Here is a 16,765-nt window from a genome sequence, read left to right on the forward strand (position 1 = left end):
CGGCCTGTGCCCGGGCTCTGACGTCACTGCGTTCCTGAGCATGCCTACAAAGCGTCGAAAATAAACAATAGAGCAAGTACGGGGAAGCTGGCTGTCGAGGTGTCGAAAACTTGGCGAAAATTCACGGCGTACGCGGTCTGAGCGACGACAGATCGACCCGAGCGGACGGAAGGGAAAGGCTATCGCCATGGAAAAGCTGTTCTCGTTGCGAGTGAGCGTCTTCTCCGACCAGGGCGGCAGGAAATACATGGAGGATGTAACCGATGTGGTGGTGGAGCCCGAGCTGGGGGAGGACGAGCTGGACTCGGTCGCGCCGGCGGAGAGGAAAGAGGGCAGCGCCGAGCCTGGCGAGCACAGCGCCGGGGACGGGGCACAGCCGGGGCCGCGGAGCAGCAGCGGCTGCACCGGCCCCGGAGTGACGTGGACGCGACACCTTTCAGCCGAGAGACGGGAAAGTTTCGCGGTGGCGGCGGCGGCGGCATCGTCCCCGGGGCAGGAGCGCGGCGCCTGCCTCGCCGAGTGTCGCCCCCGGAGGTCGGTGGCGTTCTTCGCCGTCTTTGACGGGCACGGCGGCCGGGAGGCGGCCGAGTTCGCCCGGAGTCACCTGTGGGATTTTATAAAGAAGCAGCGAGGCTTCTGGTCGACGGACGACGAGGAAGTGTGCGCTGCCATCCGCAAGGGCTTCATTGCCTGCCATCACGCCATGTGGAAGCGGCTCCGTGAGTATCCCCCCCCTCCTCTCCAGAGCTGCTCTCCGCCGTCTCCAGCGGATTCGAGGGATATTTTCTACTCTTAACGCTGATTTCGGAGACCTTAGGGGCACGCGTTCCCAAGGCCTGTGGAAGAAGGATTGTAGTTGTCGTACTAGTAAGGTATAGGTCTGCAGCTAGGTGTGTTTTTGATGTCTGAGGTCTGTCAGCCAGGAATGTCGCTTGTACAAGGAAACGGCCCCAAAAGCGCCGGTAACAGCGGTTTTTCAGGTGGGATGGACGCGATTCGGGTCGCTCCCCTGTCAAGCATAATTCCGTCTCTTGGCGCTGGTCCCATGTGTGGTCGTTGATCAGCCTAGCAAGGGAGTTTTTAAACTTGGGCGCCAAACGGGCACTCCGGTGGCGGGCAGCTCTCCCGGTGGTCGCCCTCTCCGACCCCCAGCCCCGCCTCGCCCGGCGCAGGGCTGTTTGCTGTGGGAGAAATGTCCATGCGGGTTGTGGACACGTTCAGTAACGACGGCGCGGGGCTGCGTGAGCAAAGTGAAAAGTGCTCGGGTCGAGGAAGAACATCCCTCGCGCATTTTGCATGCACTGTTGATATTCTGTTTACTTGTGGTCTGAATTTTGTCTCTAAACCATATATATATACAATAGGAACATAGCAACGGTATTTGCTTTCTCGTGGTCTAATCCCCGTGTAATTAATGAATGCAGCCTCATACACAACTATCAGAGGTAGCTGCATTTTTTATTTACACGGTTGCCCTTTCTGCACTTGGTTATTTCAGAAAGACGCTAAGACGTAAAAGAATAAATTCGAGCCTTGCCGTCAGCAAATACATCTCAAAACCCGGCAAATCTCTCTTCCTGTCGGTTTCAAATTGATTGACGAGCCTTGGGTCCAATGGGCGCGGCTTCGGCAGTTTGAGGACGGGCCGCCGGTCCAATCAGCTGCGCAGGGGGCGGTAGCCACAGGTCCCGACCCCGCCTGACTCCGCGCCGCACATTCTAGAAAGTGACGTCACACGGGTCTAAACCGCTCGTGGTTACCCAGCGCGGGGCGCGGGTGCACTCGGGAGGGAATTTAAAAATCAGGCTCGGAGAGAGACGGTAGAAATTCACAAAGCAGAACTCAAGACAGTGGACTAAAACGGCGAATCAAAATCTGGAAAGAGGAGAAATCTTCCAAATTAACAGTGGAAAAGCTGATATTTTGTCAAGTGTAAACATTCCTAGAACTTGTAGTAGCCCCGATGCTATGTGTGCCATGTTAGATAAACTACGATTCTCTACCCCAGGTATTCAAACGAATAAAAGGTGAACTCTGGGTTTGCTTCATAGTAACTAACGATGGTTATAATTTGCCAATAGGGCTGATGAAGTGTTGCAGCTAAGTGAAAAGACTCCCTTAATGTCCCTGCTGGCGGCCTTCTGAATTCTGGAAAATAAGGTGCCTTTTTGGGGGTTATTATCCCACCTTCAATCTGCTTGTCCTGGCAAACATTGCGGCATATTGAAATGACAGCCGTGATTAATGCAACTCAGTTCTTGATCTGTTCTGAATGTATCAGTTGAGAGCATGATCTCAGGCTTGTGGTGGAACCACACTACAGCCCCTTCTACCTGCGTGGGCCCACCAGTCGGCTAGCGCTGGGGGAATGTGTACACCTGGGTTGTCTTGCATGGCGAGACGGGGGGGTGGGCCTCTTCCAGACCTCGGGCTGGTGTGTGAACAGGGCTGCGCTCCCGCAGCAGAGGGAGAGAGCTGTCTCTCTCTCTCTCGCTTCATGTCCAGGCTTGTCTGAGCTCTGTCAATCCTGTTTGTCAGCAGAAGAGTCTTCCTCATTCCGAACAGCGTTGCGACAGCGGCTGCGGCTCTTGGAGGGGTCGATTTCGACACGCCTGTTACAAGGTTTCCTCTGGGCAAGTCTGTCTTTTTGAGAATGCCCACCCTCGATGGCGTTCGGGTGTTATTTTATTGAGTGCGACTCGCTGTTTTGTTCTGTAGGTGGGAGGTGGCTGTCGCTGGTATAGGAAAGCCACAGCCTTTGCTGTTTCAATGTGGCCTTAAATCATCAGGTCCCTTCAGGTAGATGGGAAAGGTCCAGCTGTGGCTCATGAGAGCTGTGGGGGGAGCATCAGCATTTTCACTGCGGATCACTTTTAAACTCCCCAACTGCACAAATTGCTTATGTCAAAACAAAATTGTTTATAATTCCCTCCAAGTTGAGGGTGACTTTCCGGACTTTCCGACTTCCTGTATTGTAGTTCTCGGGGGGACCCATGATGGGCACCCCTGATGTGTTATAAACAACCGCTCCGGGTGCGTGTCCGCCTCGCCGACCCCCTAGTTACGTCCCGGGGTGTCGGGGAGAGGGTCGGCGTCATCCGCTCTCCGCGGAGCCGCGCCAGGGAGGCGGATTCCGGGGTGTGGGAATTCCGCTGCGTCCTTCCCGGCCCTGCGCTTGGCGCGGGGGATTGTGGGATTGAGTGCCTTTGTTCTGCCCTGGTGAAGGGCCGATCTCCCACCCTGGGGCGCAGCAGCAGGCGTGAAATAAAGGTGGAAGGGTTTCCCCCGCGTGTGTGACTTCTGGTGTGGTGGAGGAGAGACCTGTCGCCAGTGCCTGCTGCTAGTTTGTCCTCCCATTTGCTGTAGAGGAGCTTCAGACGGGGAAACTTTCAGTGAGGAGAGCAGCAGGAGGGATAGTTACTTCGTCACGCTCTGGGTTTAATTAAACGAGAGGCAGCAGAAGCACTGGGACTTGTCTCCCCTTTATCTCCAGCTCTGACGATCTCGTGCCCGTAGCCTCAGGACCTGAAGTACGTGAGTGAGGTTAGACAGGTTGTTCCGCCTCTTGAATTTCGTTCTAGCGCGGACGCTGTTAACCACGCTGCTTCAAGGACTCCTTTCCAACAAATCCCTCTTAGTAACAACCCCAGGCTTAGTCACATGAGTCTTCTAATATTTCAACCAGAGCTGGGTCTGCTGTAATGTCTGTTGGAGCACATCCGTTGGGTGTGGAGTTCACACGAGTCCGCTTGGGATAAGCAATTCCTCACACTTATGTGGTGCTTTTCTGGACACTCCACTCAAAGCGCTTTACAGGTAATGGGGATCCCCTGCGCCACCTTGGAGTGCCAGTCAGCTCCCCACACACCAGCTCTCAGTGGGGAGGAGAGCAGAGTGATGAAGCCAGTTCAGAGATGGGGATTATTAGGAAACCATGATTGGTAAAGGCCAGGGAGAAATTTGGCCAGGATGCTGGGGTTACACCCCTACTCTTCTTGAGAAACACCCTGGGATTTTTAATGGCCACAGAGAATCGGGACCTCGTTTTTTTCACGTCCCATCGGGAGGACGATGCCTTTTTACAGTATAGTGTCCCCGTCGCTATACTGGGGCATTAGGACCCACACAGGCCGCAGGGTGAGCGCCCCCTGCTGGCCCCACTAACACCACTTCCAGCAGCAGCCTTAGGTCTCCCATCCTGGTACTGGGCAGGCTCACACCTGCTGACTGGGGGGGTGATACACAGTAGATGCTGGCAAGCTATATAAAGACTTTTCCTTCGTCTCCGATTTTTCTGGTGCGGCTCGTTCTTGTGAAACTGTCATTTTGGCGCCCAGTTCGACCCAGGTCTCTGATCCCCGTGCTGTGCTTCTTGCCCTGCTGCTTCATGTTCAGTTGCAGTTCCAGTTGAGGGTCTTGCTAGTGACTTGTCAGTCTGCAAAGGTGCAGCCGCAGCAGTGGTCAGATGAAACTGCACGCAGGTCGGCACGTTTTGCTCTGTACTCTCCAGCTGTTGGGGGCTGCCCCTCTAGTAGAGAGATGCAGGGAATCCCGGGCGAGCGCCAGCGAGCAGCTCTTGTTGTTTGTATTCCACTGGGAGGTTGTGGTGCAACTCCAGATCGGATCAAACAACCTCCGGCAGGCAGGTGGATATCTGTGCCACTGAAGATATTGAAATCCTGCTGGGAACCAACATGCTGCTCCTTTGGGTTACTTTTATCGTTGGAGGGAAAAAGACCACAAACAACCTAACAAATTAAACCAGTGGTTGCATGAATTGTTTGAATAATCAGTCTGCTTCCCTCCAAAGGTTGTGGCCTCTGGAGCTTTAGCCTGTTGTATTTAATGGAAGCGGAGCTGCTGCTTGAGGGGTTTCCCTCCCGGCTCTAACCCTCCCTTCTCTTCTCCAGCGGAGTGGCCGAAGACGCTGACCGGGCTGCCCAGCACCTCGGGCACCACGGCGAGCGTGGTGGTGATCCGGGGGGACAAGATGTTCGTGGCGCACGTGGGCGACTCCGGGGTGGTGGTGGGGCTGCAGGACCACCCCTCCGACCAGTTCGTGCGCGCCCTGGAGGTCACGCAGGACCACAAGCCCGAGCTGCCCCGGGAGAGGGAGCGCATCGAGGGCCTGGGGGGCAGGTAGGGGCTGGGTGCACGTGAGAACCAAAGGCAGGAGACACGGGAGTCGTGAGGACTCGCACTGTGAAGGGCTTCCTTGCACTGAAATGGAAACGGAAGGCCACTGCTGATGCTTTCAGCCAGAGAGGGTCTTCCTGCATGTAGTTCTCACCTGCAGGGCTGAGTCTCCTGCAGCGCCCCCTGTCTGAGCTTTGCTCTGAGGCTGGGAACCGCTGAGCCAGGTGCCTCCAACAGAGATGCACACCTGAGCCAAACTCCATTCCACACCACCTGGCCCCAGAGACTCCAGTCCAGCACGTTTCTGTGGGTCACCTGTAACTCATCGATTTCTGGAAACGCCTGGAACAGTTTTGTTTTGGTTTGTAATAGAAGCGTGTGATTTGTTTTAGTAAGTAGTGCAGAGGTCGCACGCGATGCAGAATACTCAAGCTCCTAACTCGCAAGGAGTTGCTTGTTGCTCAATCCTGAACTATTAAAACAGTTAACCTTTGATCAGTTTGGAAACTGGCATATATACATATTCCAAGTCTTCACAAGTCACAGATTTCTAGCTTACTTATGAGACCTGCTGGTTTGGCCCTCTAGGACCCTCTAGGACCAGGGTTTGAAGCCAGTGGTCTGGGGCAGATAGCTCTGTGGCCTGATGTTTCCCGAGCATGGAGTGTGTGGGGCTGGAGTCGGGGGGTTCCAGAGCGCTGCCCCTCACTGCCCTGGGGGTTGTTTTTCAGCGTGATCAAGAAGTCGGGGGTGAATCGGGTGGTGTGGAAGAGGCCCCGGCTGACCCACAACGGTCCCGTGAGGAGGAGCACGGTCATCGATCAGATCCCTTTCCTCGCTGTAGCGCGGGCTCTAGGTAGGACTCGCTGTGCGTCTGTGTCCTTATACTTATATAGCTCTTTTCTGCACACTCCACTCAAAGCACTTTCCAGGTAACGGGGATCCCCTCCACCACCACCAGTGTGCAGCCCCACCTGGATGATGCACCAGTACTCTCCCCACACACCAGCTCTCAGTGGGGAGGAGAACAGAGTGATGAAGCCAGTTCAGAGCTGGGGATCATTAGGAACCCATGACTGGTAAAGGCCAGGGAGGAAATTTGATCTCACTAACACATGGCCAGGCAGTGCAGCTGGGGAGATTCTCATGCCACCAGCAATGAATCAAGGCTGTTAAGTATCCAGAGAAGTCGAGACATACTAGTAAAGAATTACTCCTGACATTGTATTCCTAGCTTGTCACAGTATTCTCGTCCATGTGTGTCCGAAGGCATCGGAGGCACGCTTTTTACCCTAGCACATGGTCCCTGTACGTGCCGTGCTGGGCAGGCCCGTCTCGCGCTGCGAACGTTTCGGCTGTTCCGCACACGAAGGCCATGCGGGCCGTCCAGCTCGTTATTCTTCCTCCGGGAGCCGGTGAAAGGATCTGATCCGGCTGGTTCTCGAAGACGGCCGGGGGTATGGGCTTCTCCCGAGGGACCATGCTTCCTCGTCCGCCTTCGCAGTGACGGAGCCCGAGGCAGCGCCAACACTGGGGTCTCGCGCTCGCCAGGGTCGCGCGGTGCTCTCGGTCGGACGCTGACGTTATGTCGTCTGTGGAATGCAACGCTACGAAAAAGTCCCTTGTGTCAGTTATTGCTTTAATGAGGGGTTCAGTTAAAAGAACAAGGCCTCAGCTGGGACAAAAAGTAGGAAACGATGGAAAAGCTGCACTGGGAAGCTGCTGCTGGAGTGACCTGAGGAGTGTCCTGCATGTAGTTCTCACCTGCCCTCTGGAGCAGTGCACCATGGGACACATCAGCAGTGACGTCTGCCAGGCTCTGCATGAAATAGTACAGAACGGTACAGAAAGAAACGCTCAGTTGCCTGTGATTAGTAATAGCTGTGTTTTAGGACAGTTGTCTGGATACTTAAAAGATCTTCTCTCGCACTGGCCTTGGATACCAATTCAGATTATTACAGTGTTGACTGATACTTTACTCTGCAATTAAAACTAAGGTACAATCCAATGGCAAAATCATGTATTTTACTCTAACATCCAAAATGTCTATTGATTTTTTTTTTTGTGGGAGTTTTTAGAGAAAAAGTATAAATGACAGGCGGTGGTGCAGACCACTTGATAGTTTTATAGCATTAATCCTGAGAAGACGAGCCTCAGGAGGTTTATTCTTGCAGTTAAAGCAGGCAGCAGCGTTTAGGAATGTTGTTTAGCTCATTGTGGAAGATGTAGGTCAATACAGAATTAAAGCTGTTGGGGGGGGGTCTGCCTGTTTTTAATTGTACACATTCGTAGATCTGTGGAAACAGTGTCACTGTGAGGTCATTTTTCCTCACTTTATTTCTCCACTTTGGTTCCACCTAGTGGAGAAAGACGGTATGGCAAGATGGTGTTAGAGGGTTTTTGATTAACAGAACAGGGGACATCTGGTTTAACTGGGGTAACTTTTATTTCCCACAAGGACAGATTCTGACTGGAGGAATAGTAAAGAGCAGCAGGCAGTTGGGGTGCGGCACAGTCTGGTCTGCAGTGGAGGACAGCTTCCAGAACAAAATGTTTTCCTCCTGTTAAGTGCCTCCTTAATTACTCCTTGTCACGGCTCCAAATTGCAATTTTCAGCATGGCATCTTTTAAAAGCACTTGAGTTTTAATATTCCTCTTACCTGCAAGCCCACAGGCACCTGAGCTGTCAAAAGTCTGAGATGGCTAGCCCTTGCCCACGCTGCGTGGGGGCTGAGCTGCTGCCTCGTGCAGAGTGGCGGCGGAGCCCGAGTGTGCCTCTCCGCGCTGGGGAGGTGTCCGAGCGCTGGGCCCCTGATCGTATCCTGCAGCTCCGGGGAACAGCATGGCAACAGGAGCAAGAGTTGAACACCGCCTAGAAATGCAAGAACTCAGAAAGCAAATAAGAGGAGGCGTCTTTTGGTCACATCTGCATTGTTAAATTAGGATGTCAGAGCTGTGCTAGTCATGATATGACCCTAAATACATTTTAAATATCGACGACCTAAACTTCTTTCTCCCGAGTGTGAAACTGATCGCGTGCAGCAGGTCTTCGGAGGAGAGAGGCTGGGGTTAGTGTGACAGGTTTGGCAGATATCCCCTGCAGGGCCCCATCTCGGCTGTCTTTAAACGCTGCAGAACCCGGCCCTGCTCCGTTTCGCTGAGCTACGCCGCATCGTCTCCGCGTTGGCTCCTGGCGTTCGAAACAAGCCAGAACAATGAGCGAAATTCGGCAAGGGGCAGCTTTTCCAGGTGAAGCCATTCCGGTTTTCCTGTCGCTTGCTCCCTAACTCCTCAGAACGGCTCCGCCGCTGGGCGTTGCCGACGGGTCACCTCTGCGGGGTTGTGGACACGGCCTGCGGGCCAGTGGTCCGCTGCCCGCTCCGGGGAGCGGAGGAGGAGGCGCTCCGAGTCCCAGCCCCGCTGGCGGGCGCCACTTCCCTGGGCGGGGGGGCGGCGGGCCGGCTCACGCTCCTCCGTCGCTCTGCCTGCAGGTGACCTGTGGAGCTACGACTTCTACAGCGGGGAGTTCGTCGTGTCGCCGGAGCCGGACACCAGCGTGCTGACCTTGGATCCGCGGCAGCACCGCTACATCATCCTGGGCAGCGACGGGCTGTGGAACATGGTGCCCCCGCAGGATGCGGTCTCCATATGCCAGGACAACGAGGAGGCCATGGTGGGCTCCGCGACCGTCCCGCGGCTTTAACCACTCCCATAGCGGTAACGTCCTGCGCGGGGATCTAACTCGGAGCTCCTCTCCCTCCTCCTCCTCCTCCAGGTGCAGTGCGGGGTGACCAACGCCCAGCAGCTGGTGAGCCACGCCCTGCTGCGGTGGAGGCAGCGCATGCTCCGCGCCGACAACACCAGCGCCATCGTCATCTCCCTGCAGCCTCCCGGCCGCTCGCACCTGCCGCTGGGCCGCGACGAGCTGCTGGTCAACCTGGCGGAGGGCCCCCAGCGCGCCACGGGGCTGGGCTCCCGAGCCAGCACGCCCATCATCTTCCAGGTCAGTGCGCCGGGCGTGTCCTGCCCCCCCTCTCTCTCGCCCTTCTCCGTCTTGACTTCTTCTTTACTGAGGCCCCAAAGGTCAAATAATGGAGGACAGGCGCTCATGCTGTTCTTTGCATAGGCTTAGCTGGGAATAGGGCTTGATTATTAGCAGCCATCCCAGTCTGTCAAGGTGACGGCCCACTTTTAAGCCAGCGGGCCAGACTTGATGGAGCGAGCTCACATGCGATGCAAGGGAGGTTGCTTTTGAATTGCAGCCGATTTTGTCGTCGACCTCTCTCCCGCTCTCAGCCATCTGTTTCCTATAACGCGCCGCGTGGAATTCCTTTTTTTTTTTTGTCGGCGTTGTTTGTGCTCAGGCGGTACACCCGCACGATGAAACGAGCGGATGTGCACCAGTGCACTTATGCCGATCATTGTTGTTTTGTTTTTTTCCGCCACAAAAAGAAATGATGGAGGGCTCTTTATCTCGACATTTAAAAGAGTGATGCGTGCCGTTGTGGGGAGAGGAGGGCTCGCGAAGGGAGCTGTTCAGCTCGTCTCCTGCATCCCTGCGGGGCTTTTTAAGGGGCACCTATTATCTGGTGGTTTTGGGGGAGATGAGAGGGAGAGTGGGCGGACGTGTTTGTTTTAATCAGCCCATTTTCTGTGAAGTGGATCAGTGATTTCAGCTTTGATCTGCCCTAATGGACACCATCCCCCCCCACACACACACATACACACGTATACACATTCACCACCACCATCTCCTTCCCCTTTGAATGGCAGCAGTTCAGATAAAGTAAAATGGAAAAACAAAGATTAGGACGAGGACCACTTGAAGCGCAGAGACGGCGAGGCTCTGTGGCTCGGCTGGGACCTCCGTCTGCCCCACCTCTTCAGCCCGCGCTGCGTCGCTGGTGCTCGGTCTCTCGGTGCCCTGTGTCGAGGAGCTTCAAAACCTCACAGAAGTGTGAGGGGGAAGCTAGTGATATCGCTGGGTAGCCCGCTGACAACAAGAGCTCGCACGGACTTCATGCCTTTACCTTTCTGAGCCGGCACTGGCGCTGTGCGACTGGAGAGTCTTGGACCTGGAGAGCAGGGGAGCTGCTGGTTTTCAGCAGGGCATTAAGCAGTGATGGATGGTGGCCTGCCAGACTGGATGATGCGACGGCAGCCATAGTGCGCCAGTACTCTCAACATACACCAGCTCTCGGTGGGGAGCAGAGCAGAGTGATGAAACCAGATCGGGATTATTAGGAGGCCATGACTGGTAAAGTCCAGGGGGGAGTTTGGCCCGGATGCCAGGGTAACACCCTTAGTCTTTTTGAGAGGCTCTGGGTGTTTTACGTCTCATCCAAAGGATAGCGCCTTGTTACAGTATAGTGTCCCCGTCACACCTTAGGGTGAGCGCCGCCTACTGGCCCATTAACACCTCTTCCTACAGCAACTTGAGTTTTTCCCAACCTTAAACCTTAGCTTTAACTACAGAAACCCCTGCTGTCCTTGTAAGTAACTGTTTGGTAGCTGAAGCGCGGAGTGAAGGAACAGAGGGTTTCCGATGAGCCCTGTCGTGTCTCAGGTCTGGCCCTGAGGAAGTGCTTAGTTCCTTCTCGGCTGAGCGGTGGTCCGGAGGGCATGTAGCGGACGTGCGGGACTGGGCCTGATGTCGGTTTCTGCCTTTCTGTCCAGACCGCCGACGCCGAGGTGCCCCTGGCCCCCTCGCCCCACTGCGAGCGGCTCCCCCCGCTGGAGAGGATGAACGGCTTCGCCCCCATGACGCTGGCCGCGCTGTCCGAGTCGCTGTCCGTCCGCCTGTCCGAAGCCGCCGCGGCCGTCTCCTCGGAGGCCGCGTCCCGGAGCAGTGGGCTGCCCCCGCCGTCCCCCCACCTCCCGCGGGTCCTGGACCGCGCCCTGAGCGCGAGGCCCGACGAGGGCCACCTCGGCCCGGCCCCCGTGGCGCCGGCGCCGCCGCCACCGCCTGGCTGCAAGCGGACCCCCGAGGACCCTGGCTCGGGCCCCGCCAGCAAGAAGCTGCGGCGCAGCCTGCCCCGCCCCACCCACAGCCCGCCGTCGCCGAGTGCGGCCAAGCGCCGGAGCACGGAGAGGCTGGCCATGCGCCGCAGCCTGCGGGGCCAGAAACAGGCGCAGCGCGTGCCCACGCTCCTGCAGCAGCACCGCAAGGCCGCCGTGTGCGTGTGCTGAGCAGCGTCGGCCACCAGGGGGCAGCCAAGACTCTCGGGGAGACGGGACGCGCCGCCCTGCCCGACTCTGCCCTGCAGGCGCCACCGCCGGACATCGCTCAGGGTGGACAGGAAACGCAGGCGGGTTTTGGAGCCGTTCTCGCGTCCTTTGTTACGGTGTAAGATTTTGTAAATTTAAAATGCAGCTTCCTGTAGGAGGTGTTATACATATGTGTGCAGGGGAAGGGGTGAGAGATCCAATATCTTTCACATCTGAGATCACGGTAAATATTCAACTGCTCACGTCTGTCTTTGTGTTCCTTACAAGAAGGTTGTCGTGCGGTGTATCCTTTTGAGTTTTACCTCTGTTCCTTAAAAAGTCGACAAGCAAGCGACAATGTATCGATTCATCTGCTTGTAAATAATGCGCAAGGAAAAACCGCCTTTATAAAATAGGGCTCGCTTGATTACTGCACTGAGTGGAGCCGTATATATATATTTTTATACAGTCTTCTATTTTAATATTTTAAAACGCAGAAGGATACACCATTCTAACTTTTTGTTCTTTTGTGAATATTTTAATAGGTGATCGTTAACTTTGTTTTCACTTGATTCACTATGGTGTCCCAGTTGTGGATAATTTATGCATCCTGGTTTTAAAATGTGTATATTTATATATTCTATGATGTTCTTTTTGTTTCGTCACAGGGTGAGATCAAGATTCACCCTAAAACCAATGGTGCTGCTATATTTTCCAGTGGGGAGTTACATAAGGTGTGATGAAATGTGTTGTGATTATTGATGAAGCTTATGTTCTTAAGAGTGAACTTTCACCCCTGTGTCGTGTGTGCAGGTACAGCGTACTCTGACCTCCCAGGCGTCTCCGAGAACGCTGTTTTGTGCAGTTGAAAATAACCTGTAGTGGAACTCCTGTTCTCCACTCAAGCTGCTTTTTCAAGGTTACTTTCCTGGGGGGCTGCAGAGGCCTGCTGGGAGCTCGAGTACTCTGTTTCCTGGGAGGCTGTTCACTGTGTGAATACTGGCATGTCCCCCTGCACAGACTGCGCAGACTCATCTCCCATGTCTTCGGTAAAACACGTGCCTGTGCCAATAGCAACAGTTGGGTTTTCTGCGCACTGCTGACCTTTATTGAGGGTAGAGTGCTGAAAAGATATTTCATTTCGACTGTTGATTAGAACAGTGAACTGGATTTAAAAAAAACAAAATCGTGGGACTTTGAATTTCAAAGGTCCATGTCACTCGGGGGACCTGGGAATTCTGCCAGCTGATTAAATAAAACGATTCAGTTACTAACGCACTGAGATGAGAATGAGTCCTATTGTCTCTGCACTGCAGAGGGGACCAGCTTTTTAGAATATGTGCTCCTGGGTAAAGCATTCAAGATGGAAAATATAGTCTTTGTTTTAGGATTGCACAAATAACCTTGTGTGTAGGGTTAAGCCTCCTTGAATCCACTTACCGTCGTTTAGCGCAGCTCCAGCTGGGGTGGGGTAGAGTTGTCTGGGGGAGGCTGGACTCCCGCCCCAGTTGTGCAGAAGGTGCTTCTGCTCCTTCATTGTGTCTGCAGCTGTTGCACAGCTGTGCTGGGCCTTGCATGGCTCTCCATAGCCCCACCCCCCTCGCACCAGATCACTTTGTCATTTCCTGCCACGAGACAGGACATGGCTTCGTGGGGTTTTAACAAGCAGCCTTCCTCGGGTCTTTCTGTGTGTGATCTCTGTCTACTCCAATTGAGCAAAGGGCACTTGGTAGAAACAAAAAGCAGTGAATCCAAACTTTCTATTTATAGTTGTAGCTACCACTTTGACAGATGACTTCTTCTCCAATTCTGATAGTTCTCCCCTGGCTGATTACCCAGGAAACAGATGTGTGTTCAGTCCAGTGCAACCGATGTTTGTTTAAAATGAAATTCTGAAACAAGTATTCCTGCTTTGTCTTGCTTTTTTTATTTTCTGGTTTCAGTCCTAATGTAGAAAAGAATCTATTCAATTGATTCAATAAGATTATAAATCTATTTTTATATGATGCAGTCCCTACAGCTATTGAGTATTGAAGGTTTTGCACCCATCAATTTTAACGGTATTATTATAAATACAAATGTCTTCTGGGTTGAATAAAACTGACAACTTTGAACATATGAACATTATGATTTAAAGATGGTGCTGTTATTTTTATTTGAAAAATGCCTTGTAAAGATTTTTTTTCTGGCAAATGTGATGAACTCTTGTATATGGATGTACATTTGCAAATAGACTTTAAATATATCTGTAACAGTTCTGGTTCTATCTATGAGGTCATATCTTACTCTAGAATGGAGGCATCTCGGTTTCACCCTGTTCCAGCCTGTCGCCAGGTGCAAATTCATATTTCAGACTCTTCAGGCCAAAGAGAAAAAATAATGATTATTTTCTGAGTGATCATGTGGAAAAAGTAAATTTCCTATTTTGTGTAGGAAATGAAAATTCTAAATATCGGGGCTTCTAAAAGAGGCTAATCCATTTTTTAAACTGGTACTAGAGTAAATTTAGTCTTTCGTTTTCCAAAATGATGGTGTGGAAAAGTGGATCTGTGCTTCTTCTCCGGTCCGGTGGCTGGGCTGTGGGAGGTGCAGTGAAAGGCTGTAGGTCAGTCTGTGACGCAGTGAGACGCTGGACACTCTAATTGTCTGTTTTTCACTTGCTCTAGCCCAGTAAACTTTTTAAACTGAGTAGCTGCTGTGGTTGACAATGAATGATTCTTCATGGATTTTTAAAATGATATAATTAAGCTTTGCTGAGATTAGAAGGCTAATTGGTTGGTGGTTTTTAACATTTGGGTTAATCAATAAGTGTGGATTTCTGTTGAGTATCTTGTTTGTTGGTGGATACTTGTGAGACTGATTGTTGCTTACAAAACAAGGAACGTTATCTGAAGTTTGAGGAGTTGTCAGCTCCCGGAGACTAGTATGGGTACAAAAAAGGGTAGAATTGACTTGTCTCCTGATAACGCCTACAAGAAAAATCTTTTGAAGTAGCTGTTAATTCTGTGGAATTTCATTATTTCTGATAGCAGGTATCGATTAATTTTTGGGGGCAAAGTTACTTGGCCATTGAAATCCTTTTCTGTGATAAAAATTAAAAACAACCCTTCCATCTTGTTGGATAGGAGTGTTTGGGGAAAAGTACCATTTGTTGCCAGATGTTTGTTGACTTTGCCTTGATTCTGGGCCCCTTTCGTAAGGGGAGGTGCTAGTGTGGTGGTTTGCGCTGTTGCCTCATTGGTATTTGGTCCCTGGTCAGATTTTGGCTTGGGGGATCCTCTGTGGAGAACTTGCGTGTTCCCTGTGCCAGTGTGTGTTTTCTCTGAGTGCTGCTGTTCCCTTTCACCCGCCTCCCTAAGACATGCTGCCTAGATCCCGGCACTCCGTGATCCTGACGTCCAGGAATGAACGGCTTTCTGCTCAAAGGTCAAAGACAAAGGTCTGTTCCTCCACCACAAAACAGGAACGAAAGAGTGAAGCTGTTTCCTGCTTCCATTCACAACACGGATTGCTGGGATTAGAGTTCGGGAGACCGAAATGGGTGCAAAATATTATCTCCCCAACAGATAAGCTATGGTTTCTTTTCGTAATTTAACCCACATAGAGCATTTATAAGGGAGTCTGCAAACAAGAGGAGTGCAATCGTACCGTCTAGGTTGTTTAGTTTTTTTTATAGCGAGTTGTTTTGATCCTATTGTTTTTTGAAAGATAGGATAGGTTTAGATTTCAACAGCATAGCTTGTTCCAGACTCCCACAACTCTTTGTGTTATGAAGCTCCTTGTACCTTTTGTTTGAAATGCACTTCAATGTAGTTTGTGCCCTCCGATTTGTGCTTCATCTTTAATTCTGAAGAAATACAATGAATTAATTTGGTCGATGCCTTTGAGAATTTTGAATACATGTATTGTGTCCCTTAGTCTTCTGTTTGCTGCTAAATAAGATTTTTCTGTAGCTGGTCGAAGTTGAACATTCCTTTGATCCTTGGTCTATATCTGATTCTTCCTCTCTGGTCTGATTCCAGAGCAGCAAAACCTGTTTTGTATTATGGTGACCAAAACATAACACATTATTCTAAATATGGTCTTAATAGTGCATTGTACAATTTTAATATAACATCCCTTAAACTAAATTTTGTGTTTTTGACTATATATCTTATATCGTTTGCATTTTATTACTTCCCCAAGGCACACTGCCTAAAAGATACAAATGTTCACATAAACACTGAAGTCTTTTTATAGGTAGTTTCTTCAAGCTCAGTTTTTCCCATCTTATACTTTTATTTTTTGATGCCAACCTATCACATTCTACACCTGTCTACATTAAATGTAATTAAATTAAGTGTAATCTGCCAGGTATTTACCCAGTCACGAATTTCCTTTGCAGCCTCGACAGTGTTTTCTCATCCTATTTTATCACCTGCGAACTTGACTATTTTAATAACTGAGGTGGAGTCTAGACCATTGATTTAATTTAGTACAACCACTGTTCTTCCTTACAGATGGTGTTACTTCATTCATCACCCCAGTCTGTTAATTGCACTGATCTGTGCTGTGTGGACAGAGCTGTACAAGACGATGAGATGGTGTAGTGTGTTCTGGGTGAGCCCCTTGGCCATCAGCACTCCCATTTCCAGAGTCGGGCTTTGGGGGACAAAGACTCTGGAACCTTTCCTTATAGAAGTACGGTTGATCTCAAGGCTGGAGTGTAGCACAGAACAGACATGGGCTGATGGACTGGAGTACACGGCTCTGCTCCAGGGCATTTTGTGATGAGCTTTGTGGAAAGAGAAATCTTAGCCTCGCCTCGGAGGCGTTTGTCACACGCAGGAAGAGATCCAGCTGTTAAGCGTTGCTGTTCCAGGCTCGGTGGTGCAGGACATGTTGCACCAAGAGAACACGAAGTTCTGAGAAAATGCCAGGGATCACATTCCTATTAAACTGCCGCACGCGGTTTTTAAAATCTGTACACAACACATTGCATTTCTAGTAATTTAAGAGTCCTTTACAGTTGAAACATTTTCAGATTTTTTTACTGTTTTTTTTTTTCATTTTTTCACATGAAGTGGTAAATGTGAGACTGGTGAATAATTCTTGGATGACTCGTGGTGTTTAGAAATTAAAATTAGACCTGCAGATGTTGAAGGATTAAGTGCTAATCCAATGAGTTTTACAGATGTCTTTTTGTTTTGTTTCAATGGCTCAATGTTTTGGAAAACCAAACTTGCCATGTGTGCATCTTTTGATAAATAAAGCATGGAAACTTTAAATCCTTATTGCTTCTGCTTGTGGTTTCACCTCTCCCTCGTTTCACCCTTTGTGACGTCGGGGCCCCTGTGGGATCGCTCGTGACGGAGATGTAATTATGAGGCCTGGCGGTAAGGGGCCGTAGAAAGACGAGATGGTTCCTACATTGATTGAGATA

General features: G+C 51.3%; 1 protein-coding gene across 1 annotated transcript; it reads left to right on the top strand.

The window, feature by feature from the left end:
* The first annotated feature begins 2 nt into the window (after nt 1-2).
* Nucleotides 3-16,616, top strand: LOC148643441 (protein phosphatase 1D-like). Its single transcript, XM_088616297.1, has 6 exons — nt 3-719; nt 4,911-5,139; nt 5,868-5,992; nt 8,628-8,809; nt 8,912-9,139; nt 10,813-16,616. The coding sequence occupies exons 1-6, from the start codon at nt 188-190 to the stop codon at nt 11,323-11,325; spliced, it is 1,809 nt and encodes a 602-aa protein (XP_088472423.1). The 5' UTR covers nt 3-187; the 3' UTR covers nt 11,326-16,616.
* Nucleotides 16,617-16,765: the final 149 nt, after the last annotated feature.

The sequence above is a fragment of the Lepisosteus platostomus genome, chromosome 22, assembly GCF_059453375.1.
Source record: "Lepisosteus platostomus isolate fLepPlt1 chromosome 22, fLepPlt1.hap1, whole genome shotgun sequence".
NCBI classification, from domain to species: domain Eukaryota; kingdom Metazoa; phylum Chordata; class Actinopteri; order Semionotiformes; family Lepisosteidae; genus Lepisosteus; species Lepisosteus platostomus.

What these genes read in the sequence shown, in the direction of transcription:
- LOC148643441 (XM_088616297.1), top strand. Translation starts at nt 188, where the DNA reads ATGGAAAAGCTGTTCTCGTTGCGAGTGAGCGTCTTCTCCGACCAGGGC. An exon ending in ATCGAGGGCCTGGGGGGCAG is followed by an intron (nt 5,140 to 5,867) that starts GTAGGGGCTGGG and finishes GTTGTTTTTCAG; the next exon opens with CGTGATCAAGAAGTCGGGGG. An exon ending in GCACGCCCATCATCTTCCAG is followed by an intron (nt 9,140 to 10,812) that starts GTCAGTGCGCCG and finishes CTTTCTGTCCAG; the next exon opens with ACCGCCGACGCCGAGGTGCC.